Source organism: Nyctereutes procyonoides, unplaced genomic scaffold, assembly GCF_905146905.1.
Source record: "Nyctereutes procyonoides isolate TBG_1078 unplaced genomic scaffold, NYPRO_anot_genome, whole genome shotgun sequence".
In the NCBI taxonomy this organism is placed as follows: domain Eukaryota; kingdom Metazoa; phylum Chordata; class Mammalia; order Carnivora; family Canidae; genus Nyctereutes; species Nyctereutes procyonoides.
In genome coordinates, this window is record NW_026575052.1 from 16,254,671 (window position 1) to 16,268,951 (window position 14,281).

The 14,281-nt window shown below is 59.0% G+C and overlaps 1 protein-coding gene across 13 annotated transcripts in view; it reads right to left on the minus strand.

The window, feature by feature from the left end:
• ADGRB2 (adhesion G protein-coupled receptor B2) overlaps positions 1 to 8,869 on the minus strand; it is a 35,929-nt gene extending 27,060 nt beyond the window's left edge. For 12 of the 13 annotated variants that reach the window (XM_055332628.1, XM_055332627.1, XM_055332626.1 and 9 more), the window contains exons 1-2: positions 8,680 to 8,869; positions 1,055 to 1,874 (exon numbers count right to left, since the gene is read on the minus strand). In XM_055332628.1, coding sequence (XP_055188603.1) covers positions 1,055 to 1,859 — 805 coding nt within the window. In that variant the 5' untranslated portion in view covers positions 1,860 to 1,874; positions 8,680 to 8,869. Of the gene's footprint in view, positions 1 to 1,054; positions 1,875 to 8,679 lie in introns of those variants that run through there. The other variant, XM_055332629.1, reaches the window with a different exon arrangement.
• Positions 8,870 to 14,281: the final 5,412 nt, after the last annotated feature.

The window sequence follows — 14,281 nt, forward strand, 5'->3', positions numbered from 1 at the left end:
GCGGCCCTCACACAAGACCCCTTGCCTCCCTGTAAATACTCTCAGGCAGATCTAGATGCCTCTTGCAACTTCCATCCCTGCATGACATCCTCATGATGGTAGGCCAACACCTGTTACCACAAATAAAGAAACTGAGGCCCAGAGAGGGAAGGGAACTCCCTTTTAGTAGCAGAGCTGGGGACTGTATCCTGGATCTGCCTCTCTCCCAGCCCACTCCCTGCCAAGCCCCCTGGCCAGTCACCAGCCCACACACAGGATCCAGATGAGGGGCTGCAAGAAGGAGGGTAGGCAGAGGGTGGCTGTGGTGAGGGAGCTGGGGTGGGAGCAAGAGCAGGCAGGACTCAAGGGCTCGCGGAGCTTTTGCCCAGTCAGCAGGAAGCTCTAGCAGCTGGCAGCTTCGGTCCCAGAAGACAGGGGCCCAGAGGGGGAGACAGGGGATGCTGGGAGCTGAGCCAGCCCAGCCCTCCAAGGCAGCCTCGAAGCCTGGGCCTCTTCACCCAGGCACATTCTTCTGCACCTCCCTCTGCCCTGACCCTGGGGCCACTGCCAAAAATCACTGACCCATGTGGACAGGAACACATCCCTGCTCCCTGTCTACTCTCCAGCCTCCAGGCAAACTTGTCAACTTGCAGTGCCAGAACCTGCCACAGTCACTCCCAGCTTGGGGCCTTTGTTTGCACTGCTCCCTCTGCCTGGAATGCCCTCATCACTTCTTTGGCTTGGCTGGCTTCTACTTGCCCTTCAGATCTCGGCTCCTGTATCGCTTCCTTCAGGAAGTCTTCCTTGATTGCCCAAGGTGGGGAGTCCTCTCCCTGGGTTCGCCACACTGCACTGTCTGGTCTCTGTCCCCCACTACCCCACCAAGACTACAAACCCCTCAAGAGGAAGGTCTAACTCAGATCCACTTCAGGGACCCCAACATTGGGACAGAGCTGGAGATGGGGGGGATGGGGGCAAAGGACCACACGAATGGCCTGAGGATCTGCCAAGACTCTTGGGCACCCTCAGAGCCCCCCGGACACACCCACCCCACCAGGGCCCTGCCCAGACTCACCATATCTCATCTCAGTCGTAAACAGGTCATTGCTGCTCCCTGAATGCAAATCGGCCTCAGCAGGTGGGGCCGGGCCCCCAGGCACCAGGGCATTGGACAGAGTGTGGGCAGCAGGAGGGCCTGGAGGCGTGGTGGTGGCGGGACCAGCCCCCGCCGCCTCCCCGGGGCAGCTGCAGCCTGGCTGGGCGAAGCCACAGGCCCTGCCGGCAGCGCGGCCACACTCTTCGCTCCAGCGGCAGAGCACGCCACAGGTGAACTGGCTGGAGTTGTTGTTGTTGATGAGCAAGACCTCGACGAAGCGGAAGGCCAGGGCGGCCGGCGCCAGCAGGCGCGGGGCCTCTGAGGGCTCTGCCGACAGGCACAGCTGCACGAAGTTCTTGTCGAAGTGCAGGAAGGTGAAGGGGCCCGAGCCGCCGCACAGTTCTAGCCCCGCCGCTGCCGCCTCCTCCTCCTCCTCTGGCCGCCCCGCCTCTGCCTCGGCCTGGGCCCCGGCCTCCTCTGGGCTAGGCCGCAGGCAGGTGAAGTTGACCAGGTAGTGGTCCAGGGGCAGCAGACGGGGGGCAAAGTGAGTGCACACCTGCTCCTGGCGGTTGAAGCGCAGGTAGAGGGAGTACTTGGTGGGGTCAGGGTTCTCCAGGGTCCAGGAGCAGCCTGAGGCGATGGTGGGAAAGAGGTCCTGCAGTGAAAAGGCCCCGTAGAGCACGCCCGAGGCCAGGGCGGAGCAGGCGCTGGGGGCAGGGTCGAAGGCGGCGGCCAGGCGCAGGGACAGAATCACAGATAGTAAGAGGGGACAGGCTGGGGTCATCCTATGTCCCTTGCCCTGCGGAGAGAGATGGTGGTCAGCAGTCCCGGGCACTGTGAGCACGGGCTCTAAGTCTCCTGTTGCTCGCTGCAGGGAGTGGGCCTCGTGGTTAAGACTCTGAAGTCCCCCACGCCCACCTGTGTGATCTTAGACAAATAAGGGACTCGACTGCTCAGAGCCTCAGTCACCTCACCTGTAGGATGAAGGCACGGAAGAGAGCCTGACTCCATGAGCCCGTGAGAAACATCAGCTGTCATGTCTGTCACCCTCTGATTCCTCGGTGGGTCCCACCAGCCACAGGCACCCGGCCTGACACGTGGATCTAGCCTCATCCCCGCCACCCAGCTTGAATGCTCCAGAACCTTTGCCCTAAGTCGCAGTGTATCGTGATCAGCTGTGAGGCGTGTCACGTGTAATCCAGCGGTAATTGTCAAAGGAGCAATGTTTGACAACGATTTGCTTTTTTATAAATCAGAGCAATTCAAGGTTATTCCCAGAACGATGTCATTCTCACTCGCTTGCTTTACTGAGTGGGTGAGAAAGGGGAGGAGCTACCACCGGTGTGCCAGGGACTGCGCACAACCTGATCCATGCCCCTGGAGGGCGTCGCAAGTATGAACGTCATGTGTACCACGGCTGTGGAAATGGGGAGTGGGAGGTATCTGCAAAATGGGTGCAGTATTGCCCTTAATCCCTCTTCCCTTCCTGCCACAGGGTTACCATCCAAGGCCTGGCTTGCAGCCTGCTCCCCGTAGTGAGGCCACCAAGCCATCCCCCAGCTCACAGCCCTTGCCCGAAGGTCCCTAGCCCCAGTTACCACTCTATCCCCGGCTCTCTCCCCAGGGCTAGCTCACTCATCTCAGGAGTCTTTAAGCTCCTAGGAGCGGAGCCCAGAGTTCACTGATGTCTCCCTCCCTGCAAAGTGCTGCCCTAAAGCCGAACTCCCAGCAGGTGTGAATGTACTCCGGGTGTGGGCAACAGCGAGGACCTTGGCCATACCCTGACAGCCACACAGGGCGGTCAGGCCCAAGGGGACAAAAGCTGCCCTCCCACCCACCAGGCCAGGACAGAGACACTCCCACCCTAGCTGCCCAGAGAGCAGAGCCTGGCACCTGCTTCCAGTCCTGCCCCCGAGGTGATCCACACTGCCTCCCTCCTCCGTTGCGACAGCACAGCTCACAGCACTGAATGGGCCCCTAGAGCCTGGCTGCTCCACATTAGAGGAGAAAAGATGAGGCTCCGAAAGGGGAGGCGACCTGCTCAAGATCACACAAGAGTAGTCCAGCTGGGACTGGAACCCGGGACCTGAGGCCTCAGCCTGGGGTTCCCACTTATCCACCAATAGCCTCTTGCTCTGTCCCCTTCCCTTGCCCAGGCTTCAGGACAGATGGACAAGCCATTAGCTCTGGGAACTGAATCACAGAGAGGATAATTCACAGGTATGGCTGGATTTTCCCAAGACCCAGAGGCTCCCCAGGCACAGATTTCCCCTTGGCTTTTCAAGAGCCTCAACAGTGGCTGGAGGGGTTGGGTTGTGGTGGGAGGGCAGGAATTAGAACCCCAGAATTCCAATTCCTGTACAGCTTCCATGGAACTCCTCACTGCCCCAGATCCCACACTTGCCCCTCCCCAGCCATAGTGGTAAGGGGGGTTGGGGGGGACAAGCTCCAGGCAGGTTCATTGACTGGGAAGGAGCCACCCCACCGTCCTCTGAGACCTGTCTGGAGTTATTCAGCAGAAGTCAGAACAGGCTGTGTCTCCCTTGCTCCCACCAGAACTGAAAAACAGGACACAAGACCCCTGGCCTTCCCTGCTCCATATCATGCCTGTCCCAAACTGTTCAGCCCACCCAGCCTGCTGCGGCACCAGGGAAGCCAGTAGCTGATGATGAGTGACATCCAATCCCCCCGCTGCCCCCAATTATTTTTAAGCAGGCTGCAAAATTCAGGCCATAGCTGCAGCTCAGCAGAGGGAGGTGGGGGCTCATTATAACTGGTCTTGCCTCCCCCACTTAGAGCAGGGTGGGGAATCTACATACACACAGAGGCTTGAACACCACTGTGCTGTGCAGGCATGCACACAAAAGCACATATGCATAGACACACGCAAAGACAGGTGTCACCGGCATTCTATATGTGAACAGATACACATATACAAACACACACATAGATGAGTGAAGCCACAGATGTGTGAATTCACATGCACACAAGGGTTTAGGCTCTCACATGGACAAAGTGTAAAGAGCCAGCCAGACACTTGTACACATGCAGAGATGCAAATGTACTCTCGTGTGAACACACACAGGTTCTTTGAGACTTAGCATATGACAGCTAAGTGTCAGGCAGGATCTGACTTACTGTTCCTTCCTTTGTGTGCTCCTGAAGCTGGGAGCTCAGAACACCCCTCCCAATCCCACCTCCTGGGCCTCAGCTGCTCCCTCCTCCGTAGCCCCGACCCGCCAAGAAGCGCTAAGTCCAGATTCCCAGAGCCACAGCCTGGCTTCTGTACCTCTTTAGAGCCACCTCTAAATCCTGCCCAAGCCCCCTCCTGCACTCAATCTCCTTCAGACACTCCCTTCACACCAATTCGGGAATTTCACCCTGGGTATGTATGACCCTGGTGGTTCCTGCTGGGACATAAGACCTTGGGGGGGGGGACCTTTTATATATATATATATATATATATCATTCCCCCATCCATAAAATAAGGCAAAAAGCTCGATTCCAAGCTAAGTCAGAGAGAGACTCTCCTGGGAGGGGGCCTGGAAGGATCCTAACCTCACAGGCAGCCCAGGTGTTTATTAGCCTTGATCACCCTCCCTGAGCCTCAGGCTCCCGGACTGTGGAATAGACACCATGATCCCTGCTCTCAGGACTGCTCCTATCTTTTCATTCAGCCTCCCAGTGAGTTCCCTGCACCAAGCCTGGTGCAGGCAGAGCAGAGCACGCACATGGTCCCTTCCCCTCCTTCCCTCCTTCCCAGAACCTCACAAACTCTCCCGATTTCCCGCTGAGGTCCGCCGCTATCTCTGGGCCCTTTGGGCTGAACCCTGGAAATGTCTCTGCCACCTCCAAGCCCAGTAAAGCTCAGAAACATGCACCAGAGCTGGAGAGGATAGGTATGGAGCTCAGCTCTGAGGAAGAACTTCCTGGGTCGCGAGGTTAATGGAGAGGATAATCTAAAGGCCTCCTGCCTCAGGACTTCAATGGGCTGAGATGGGTGAGCTGGGGGTTGGCATAATCCCAGTCTCAGAGATCCCCCCGACTCCCACACCCACCAGCAGACCTGAGAATCCCACCCTATGCCCAAGTACACGGAGACCCCGTTCCTCCCAGACCCTGCAGGCCTGGCGGGCCCCGGACTCCCCTCCTGCACTGAGGAGGGAATCGGAGGCTTTTGCAGCAGCTGGCAGGGACAAGACGGGGGGACGGAGGGGGGCACTTCAGGGCTCGGTCTGGGTCTCCGGGATCCCGGGGATCGAGCCCCTTGCACCCCTTGCGCTGGGAGCAGCGGCGCCCCTTGCGCTGGAAGCAGCGGCGCGGGTGGCGGAGCGCGGGGAGCCCGGGCCGCGGGCGGGGGAGGGGCGGCGGTGGGGGAGGGGGCGCGGCGGTGCGCACGTCGGTCGCGTTTATCCACCTGGCAGCTCCAATTCGCCCGCCCGTCACTCACCCTCCGCCTCCCCGGCGCTCGCTGCGGGGCCCAGCCCGGGCCGACACGCGGGCGGGGACCCCCCACCCGGGGCCTTCGGGTCCCCTGCCCATGCACTGGCCGGGTGGCCCGATCCCCAAGGACCCCTCTCCCGGAGCTCTGGTACCCAGGAGGGTGCACACCTCCATCCAGCTCCTGGAGCTGGTGGGCAGGACCGAGGCAGGGGGCTCCCCCCCCACCCCCGAGGGCGGCCCCGCCTTCTCCACCTGGCAGAGAGGGCCACTCCTCTTCCAGCTCAGGGGTCTTCCGCCCGGGGAAGCCCCCCACCCCCACCACGAGGAGGGAGACTTGGGGGGCGGGGGCGGGGCCGCGAGGGTGGCGGGGGAGGGGGCGGTGACTCAGCCGCCCTCCGCCCGCCTCCCCGGAACTTTGCAGCAGCTGGAGCCGTTGCTACAGGAACCGAAAGCTTTTGTTCCCCAATGTCAGGGCTGCCCGGCAGACTGGAGGCTGGGAGGCTGCCACTCCCCGGTGGGACCCAGGCCCAGCCACCCTGCCCAGAGGACTTCCAGCAGCAGAACGCCACACATTCGAGCCCTCTCTCTCCCCCTTACCCACCCTTCACCAAGCCAATCCCGGCAGAGCCAGGTTTCTTCAAACTCTTGGGGCCCTTAGGCGGGGGCGCCCCCTAACTCTGACCTGGAGCACTAACTGTCCTGGAAAGTTCCTGATGGCGTCTGACCTCCTGGGGAGAGGTAAGAGGTTCCTCTGTGCACCATGTGCTCCTCTGTGGCTCATTTCCTACCTCGGGCCCCTCTTTCAGGCAAGCCTACCTTTGGGCACCTTGACTTGGGTTTCTTCCCTGCATTGATCTTACCTGCCCAGCCTCTATACTTGAACCAGGACCTCAGAGACCTTGGCCTGGTTTTCACTGATGCCCCTCTGGCCAGAGCTGATCCCAGAGCAGTCCAGGGGGATGATGAAGGATGGGTGAGGGAGGGGAGAGGCTGACAGTCACAGGCTCCCTCGACCCACTCTGGTTGCTGAAGGTGTTGTCTGGCTTTATTATCCTGGGGGGTTAGGGTGAAGTCACTAAAACCCATTCTGTACTTCTCCTCTGGGAATAGGAATAGCTGGGAGGGGGGCCTGACCTTGGCCTTGAAGACAAACAGCCCAATAAACCAATCACTGTTTAGCGTTACTAGGTGCCAAACACCTAACAATCTAATTTCATTCTCCCAGCAACTATATGAGGCATTTTATCCTGACCCATTTTATAGAGGGCCAACTGAGGCTCAGAAAGGTTATGTAGCCTGCCAGGTCACACAGCTTTTGAACCCAGCTCATCTAACCAGAAGCTACTACTTACTCAGCTCCATTACCTGGGTGTTGAGAGGGAGAAAAGAGGGCAGAGACCAGCTGGGACCTCACTTTGGGTTACAGAAATGCCTACCACATACACCCACCCCAGGCTAGACCTATGCCTTTCTGAAGAGTGATGGGGGAGGGGAGTCAGAAGAGGAAGAAGAGGGGGAAACTCTGTCCATCTCAGTCCAGGGAAGACCTTCCCTCAAGCCTCACCACCACCGCCATCGGCACACCCTGTACAGAGTCCACACTGACCCCTATGGCAGCAAAAGGGGGGCACTCCCCAGGTGCCTGCTGTCCCAGGGCCAGGTGGACTCCCCCATCTCCTAAGCCATGCCCAGACCAGATGAGCCCACCTTTGCCCCCATACCCCACCTAGTGGAAACTGCCATAGGGTAGACAGAGGCTCCCTGAGGACACCTGCCCAAGCCCAAATAAGCCCATCCAGACCACCTCAAATCCAGGGACTAGTCCTGTTGGTCTATCCCTGATAGCTCAAAGGGCTCCCAAATAACTGCTGGGATGAGCCCTCCACTCCACCCCACCCCACCCCCCACCCCACCCCACCCTACACTACCCCCAGAGCATATGGCCCGACAACCAGGACTGTTCCCCCGCGGCTAGCACAAGGGGGCACCCGGCCTCGCCCGCCAGCCTCCTCTTCCCCAGGGACTTCCCAGCGCCAGTCCCGCAGCCGCCGCTGCTGCTCTGGCTGCGGAAACCCGGGGTTACCCGCGGGAGGAAAAGGGGCGGCGGGTCCAGAGCTGCGGGCAGGGGGCGCCAGAGGACGCCCAGGGGCCCGGCCGGCAGCTGGCAAGGCGGGCAGGCGGGCAGTATCTCCGGCCCGGGAGCCCCTCCCCCCGCGGGCACCAGACCCTTCGCCCGCTCTGCACCGGCCGCGGCGCAGAGGACTTCCCTCGGACCGAGCTGACTGCGGGAGTGGCCTCCAACTTCACAACCTACAACCCCCCCCGCCCCCGCCCTATCATGCCAGCCCCCGGGGCTGCGGGAGGGTGCGTTTGGTGCCCGGCTCTATGCCCCAGGGGTGGGAAGAGAAGGATGGGGGATGGACAGACTCCGACCAAAGATGGACACGGGAGCCAGGGATGCAGGGCCGGTGGAGATCCTGGCCCAAGAGGAGGGGGCTCGAAGCCGACCCGGGGGACACGGCCCCAAGTCCAGGCTGAGGGGGAGGAGACTTGCAGCAGAGATTCGCGAGGGATAGAGAGACTCCAGGCAGATATGGGGGAGGATGCATCGGGACAGAAATAAGAAGCGAAGCATGGTCGCGGTACTGGCGCGGGGAAAGGCAGGAACTAGGGGCAGACGTGGATGGGGACAGGAAGGACTCCAGGCAGAGATGAAGTGGAGGGGAGGAGCAGGGTCCGGCATCCAGACGAGGAGGGGGGATACAGGGGGAAGGCACAGTCGAGCTGCAGGTTGGAGAAAGGGGCTCTAATCAAGGTGGGGGGCGCACTGCCAGGATCCAGGCTAAGATAGGAAGAGACTCGAGACAGTAATGGGGGTAAGGTCTGGGTCAGGATTGTGGGGGAGGGCTTTAGCAGAAATGGGGAAAGGGAAGTGGATGATCAAGGGACTCACCACCGATGAAAGGGGCCTCGGCCCCAGGCTTGGAAGTTCCCAAAGAGATGGGAGTGGGTAGATGCTGAAAGAACTCAGTTCGGGAGAGGGAGGATTCAACAGAGACGGGCTGGGGGAGCGCCCCGAGTCCGGGCCGGTGCGGAAACTCGGGACCGCGCCGGGAGGGCTCGGTGCGGGGCCGGGTCGAGGTCTGGGACCGAGCACTCACCTGGGCGCCGTCAGCAGCAGGAGCGGGGGCCGGCGCTGGCGGAGGCAGCCACGGGGCGCAAGTTTGCCATCCCTAAGGCGGGGGCCTGGCCGGGCGCGGGGCGGCTCGCGGCAGCGGCGCCGAGGGGCCGAGGCTCCCGCTCCGCGGAGCGGCGGGTGCAGAAAAGGCGCCGCGGAGCAGCGCGGGGCGGGCGGGCGCCGGGCCGGGCGCGGGCTCCTGCCGCCGCCTCCTCGCCGCGCCGCCCCCCCGCTCCCCGCTCCCCCGCCCCGAGCACCGCCCGCGCCGCGCGCCGCCTCCTATTCGCGGGCGGCGGCCGCAGCCCCAGGCTCCAAAAGCCGGCGCCGCATCCTCGGTCTCCGAGCGCCGCCGCCGCCACTGCCGCCACTGCCGCCGCCGCCGCCGCCAACCCCGGTTCCTCCGGCCGCTCCGGCCGCTGCCCGCAGCGCGCGCCGGGCCGAGTGACGGCCGAGGTGGGACGCGGCGCCTGCGCGGGCTGGGCCCGAGAGGGGGCGCGCGCCAGGCCGGGCGCGAGGAGCCGCGGGAGAAGGGGCGGGGGGCGGGGGCGACGCGCGCCGCCTCCTGTTAAAGGGGGAGCAGCGCCAGCCGAGCCAAGCGCACCCTCCTCCTCCCCGCCCTGGGCCCCAGGCGCCGGCGCGGGAGAAGCCCCGGGTAAGCCCCCGCCCCGCCCGCGGCCTCCTGGACCGCAGGATGCGGCGATCCGCGACGCCCCTTCAGCGATACCCCAGGCCGGAGGCGGCCCGCCCAGCCAGGGTCTCCGGGGCCCCCGCGGGGGGGGGGGGCTGAAACACTTGCCCCACCCTCCCCCGTATGCATTGCAAATTGCATATCCCTGTGCATGCGGGTGCCACTCCCGTGCGCTGAACTTTGCATATGCTTATGCACACAGGTGCCCTATGGGTGCACTGCAATGTTGCCTGGCTCTGTGCATGCAATTGCTACATACAGGCACGATGTGTTAACATGTGTTCAGGTCCTGAATGTCTGTTGGCTGTTCCTGTGGGTAGACACGCTATGTGTGTGCAAGCTTACAAGTGCCACGTATGTGCTGAGTGCTGTGGGTCAGTTGTTTGTAGGAGCCACATATGTACACTGCAGTGTGGTATGTTTGATGCATACTCTACTGTAAACTGCAATGTTGCATGTCCCCAGGCACGGGGATGCTACACGTGTGCAGTGTGTTACATGTTTTCCTGAGTGCCTATCTATTCCCACAAGTGCCTTTTCCTGTGCCAGGGGCGCCCCCATGTTGCATCTGTTTGCGTAGAAGCAGCCGGAATGTACGGACCTGCCCCCTCCCCAGCCTGGCACTGTGCGGTTGGGTGGGGCCAGAGCCCACATGGTGAAGGTGGTTCCCAGGGAGATGCCTATGGCTCAGGGCCCTGGTCCGGTGGTTTTGTGGCCTGGGCATGTTGCCACCAGGAAGGTGGGCAGACCAGGGACACACCACTTCAGCCAAAGACAAGTAGGTTAATCAGATGGTTCTGGTCAGAGGAAGAGCCAGCAGGGGGCAGCTTTGCAGTGAAGGTTGGGATGGTTTCAGGAACCCTACTTTTTGAAGGTTCTCTGGCCAGGAGGGGGCTGAGCCTGGGAAGCAAGGAAGTCCCCAGTCCACCCAATCCCAATCCCACCTCTCCACTGAAGCTCCTTGAGTTGGGTCACCCTGGAGACTAGGGCAGAATGAAAAGGCTTCACATCCCCCCAGGGACAGTACCAGGAAGACGTAGAAAAGCCCCCTGTTCACTCCCTCTGTCTCCCCTCTGCTCCAGCAGTCTTGGTGACATTTGTTGTGAATGATTGTGAGAGATTATCGACTTTAATGGAAGGAGGTAATAAGGGGCGATGAAGGAATCTCGCCCGTCACCTTAAGGGAATTTATGAGGCTGTATGAGGCAGGGAGGAGGGCTGGCACCTTTCCTTTCCCAGCGGGAGCCCAAGAAGGCCTGTGCTTTACGCCTAGTACTGGCAGGCAGGGCTCCTGGGTTCTTGCTGGGCACTCTCAAACACACCCTAGGTGTCTGGGTTTGGAGGCTCAGCTGCGACTGTGAAAGCCAAGGCAGGCCTTGCCATCTATAGAGGGGGTCAAGAGCCACCCCAACAGCAGTGGAAGATCCTAAGCCTCCTTACTTGGGCAATGCAAAGGGCAGTGGGGGTTACTGGAGTTCAGGCCTTAAGGAGGTGGACAAAGGTGGGGAGAGTGGTCAGGACAGGAGGTGCACTCAAGGATATAAGGACAGGTCCTCCCTCAGAAGCTTCCAGGAGGGATCCCTGGGTGGCGCAGCGGTTTGGCGCCTGCCTTTGGCCCAGGGCGCGATCCTGGAGACCCGGGATCGAATCCCATATCTGGCTCCCAGCGCATGGAGCCTGCTTCTCCCTCTGCCTGTCTCTCTCTCTCTCTCTCTCTCTCTCTCTCTCTGTGACTATCATAAAAAATAAAATAAATAAAATAAATAAAATAAAATAAGAATAAAATAAAATAAATAAAGAAGCTTCCAGGACCCTATACTCCAGAGCTCCAGCCCATTCCAATCCCATAGGGAGCCTGCCTCCCTCTTTATGAATATTCATTAAATTACCATACTAGAGACCCAGAGCCCAGAAAAACCCAGGCAGGTCCCTCACAGATGTAGTAATGCAGCTGGATCCCTGAGGCCCTCCCATTCCCCCCAGGATCCAGCTGGGTGCAGGGATAATGGGAGGGGCTGGCTCTGGAGAGACAGCAGCATTCTGTCTGTTTCTGTGTTCCTTGGTAGCCCTCTGGCTTCTCAACCCCATTCTTTCAGCCACAAAAGTACAGGGAAATATAGCTCTGGGGAATACAGGTGGTCAGAGAGAGTGAGGGACTGACAAGGATGGTACTGCCTACCTGGGGACTCACAGGGCAGGGTGGCAGGTCAGCAAGGCAGCAAGGGCTGGGTGGAGAGTACAGACCTCCCCGGGGTTATGCGGGAGCAGGCTCAATTAGGGCCAACCTCGGGAAGGCTCTCCCGGAGGTGCCTCCTCGCATCAGGGCTTCCCCACCTCCTTTCCCAAGAGCCCCTGCCCTTCCAGACTCACTCTGGTGATAATGCCGCCCGGGAGGACTTGGAGTAATTACAAATCGTTTCCATATTCAAATCCAGCTGGTTGAAGAGAAATTACTTCTCTGACAGCCCAGGCGGGGGTGGGAAGAACAAGTCTAAGCCCCAGGAGGGGCCTCTAGGGAGTTGAGGGCAAGGGAAGGGACCCTGGTCAGAGCTTGAGCACAGAGGGTTTAGGCGGAAGGAAGGGATACCTCCCACCCACCCCTCCCCCTGAAACACAAAGACTGGGTAAAGGACGATTGATCCCAGCCCTTTAGGCCCACTTGGAGCTCTGTCTGGAACCTCTAATGGGATGTTGGGACCAGTGCCACAAGGGCAACTAGAAGTCAGGCTCTCTACCATGCTCTCACACTGTATCCCTAGGTGACCTTGAGAAAATCCCTCTGGCTTCCTGGGCCTCTATTTCCTTACCTGTGAAATGGTATAAATGATCTCACCAGGGCTCCAAGGAGATAAGGGATGTGGATGTGGATTAGCGAGAGCTACTTTCCTGAAAGGGGCCTTTTTAAATAATTGCTTTATTACCAATTAATTCGTATTTTGGTTAACAATAACAACCACCAGTGGTCCATTCCAGAGGCAGCACAGCCCTCAGTGGGGCAGTTCAGGGCAGGATAGTGGGTCTACCAGGGGCACAACCCTGGCCTCACCCGCCTGGCCTCAGCCCTGCCTCCCACTGGGCCAGCCACTGCTATGCTTCATTGCCCTTTAAACAGATGAGAAAATGTTCTACTCTTACCAATGATTTATTTGGCCCAGAGCCTGGTCAGGTTTCCTTCCAGCCGGTGGGACCTAGGAGTGTCCCTCCCTCAGCCCCTACCCTCCAATGACACTCAGCCAAGTAGGTACCCATGGCAACCCAAAACTCTGAATACCAAGGTCCCCTTTTAATCCCCCAGCCCCACCCCAGATACCTATCAGGAGCTCATAACATGTCCCCAGAGACACTCAAATCCACATGGCAGTCTTCTATCAGGGTCTGTCCCAGAGCTCCAGTGACAAACACCTTACTGCTCTGGATGTCAGGGATCCTGGAGAGGTATCCTGGAAGAGGTGGACTGGCCCTCCCTGCCTGTGGGAAGTCCTGCATGTCTAACTTCATCCATCCTGCTGTAGATGCCAAATGGATTAGGAGCCTGGGGCAGCCTAGGCTGGGTGTTTGTCATTTTCTTGGTGCTGTAGATCAAGGAGAGGAGGGAAGATTCCTTGTTCTCTAGCCAAATCCTCCCAGAAGGTTAGGGCCTGGTTTGTATGCAGCCCTCTGAGCAGTGCCCGCGTTCTCAGGCCCCTGGGGCAGAGGGCAGAGAAGACCTTTAGGGTCTAGGTGATCCTCACACGCACCTTACTACGGACGGTGTACGCAAGATCCTGCCACCTAGAGGGTGCTTTCACTTACCCATTCAACTATATATATATATATATATATATATATATATATATATATATTTTTTTAAGATTTATTTATTTATTTATTCATGAGAGACACAGAGAGGCAGAGAGAGAAGCAGGCTCCATTCAGGGAGCTGGATGTGGGACTTGATTCCGCAAGCCCGGGATCACGCCCTGAGCCAAAGGCAGGGACTAAACCTCTGCGCCACCCAGGGATCCCCTCAACTAATATTTATTGAGTGTTTACTGTGTTCTAGGTGCTGGGATCCAGGCCATCATCAAATTCTGTTGCTTCTACCTCCTAGAATATCCTACATCTATTCTTCACGTGCCCACTGCCAACGTGGGAGTCCAAGCCAGCATCATCTGGTGCCGGGACCTCCTATCTTGAATCTCCATGCTCCCCCTTCTGCCTCCCTGCCTCAATCCATTCTCCTGGAGCCCACGGAGCCATCTCTTTTTTTTTTTTTTTTTTTTTGAGCCATCTCTTTAACATGCAAATCAGAGACCCTCTTCTTAAACCCTCTAGTGGCTTCCTGCTGCACTTAGCACCAGGAACTTCCTAGCCTGGCAGAATCTGGCCCTTACCAGCCTCTCCAGAGCCATTTCCACTGCCCCATCTTCACCTCACCCCCTCACAATATTGGAGTAACACAAGTCTTCTTGAAAAAGTCCAAATCCTTCTTCCCCCAGCACTTGCCCCAGCTCACCAGGAAGGACTCAGTGCCAACATCACCTCTTCTAGAAGACCTCCCCAGATTACACTTCTAAAGCAGCCCTACCCACCCATCCCTACTCGCTCCAAACCATCGCCTTGCGTTTCCATCACAGTATCATTACTTGAAAATATGTTGTGTATTTACACACGTGTCATCCGTTCCCCCTGCTGGACGATGAGTCCTGGGAAGGCAGAGACCTTGTGCATCCAGTCACAGTTGGATCTCCTGGCACAAAGCATTATGCCAGGTATGTGATAGGTATTTGTCAAGGGAATGAATGGCCAAAGGGCAAGTGAAGACCCTGCCCGCACAGAGCTTCCAGTCTGTGATTCTTGATCCACGTTTATCCAATAAAGCCGTGCTTCACAGTTTCCCATGTGATGAACTAGAAAG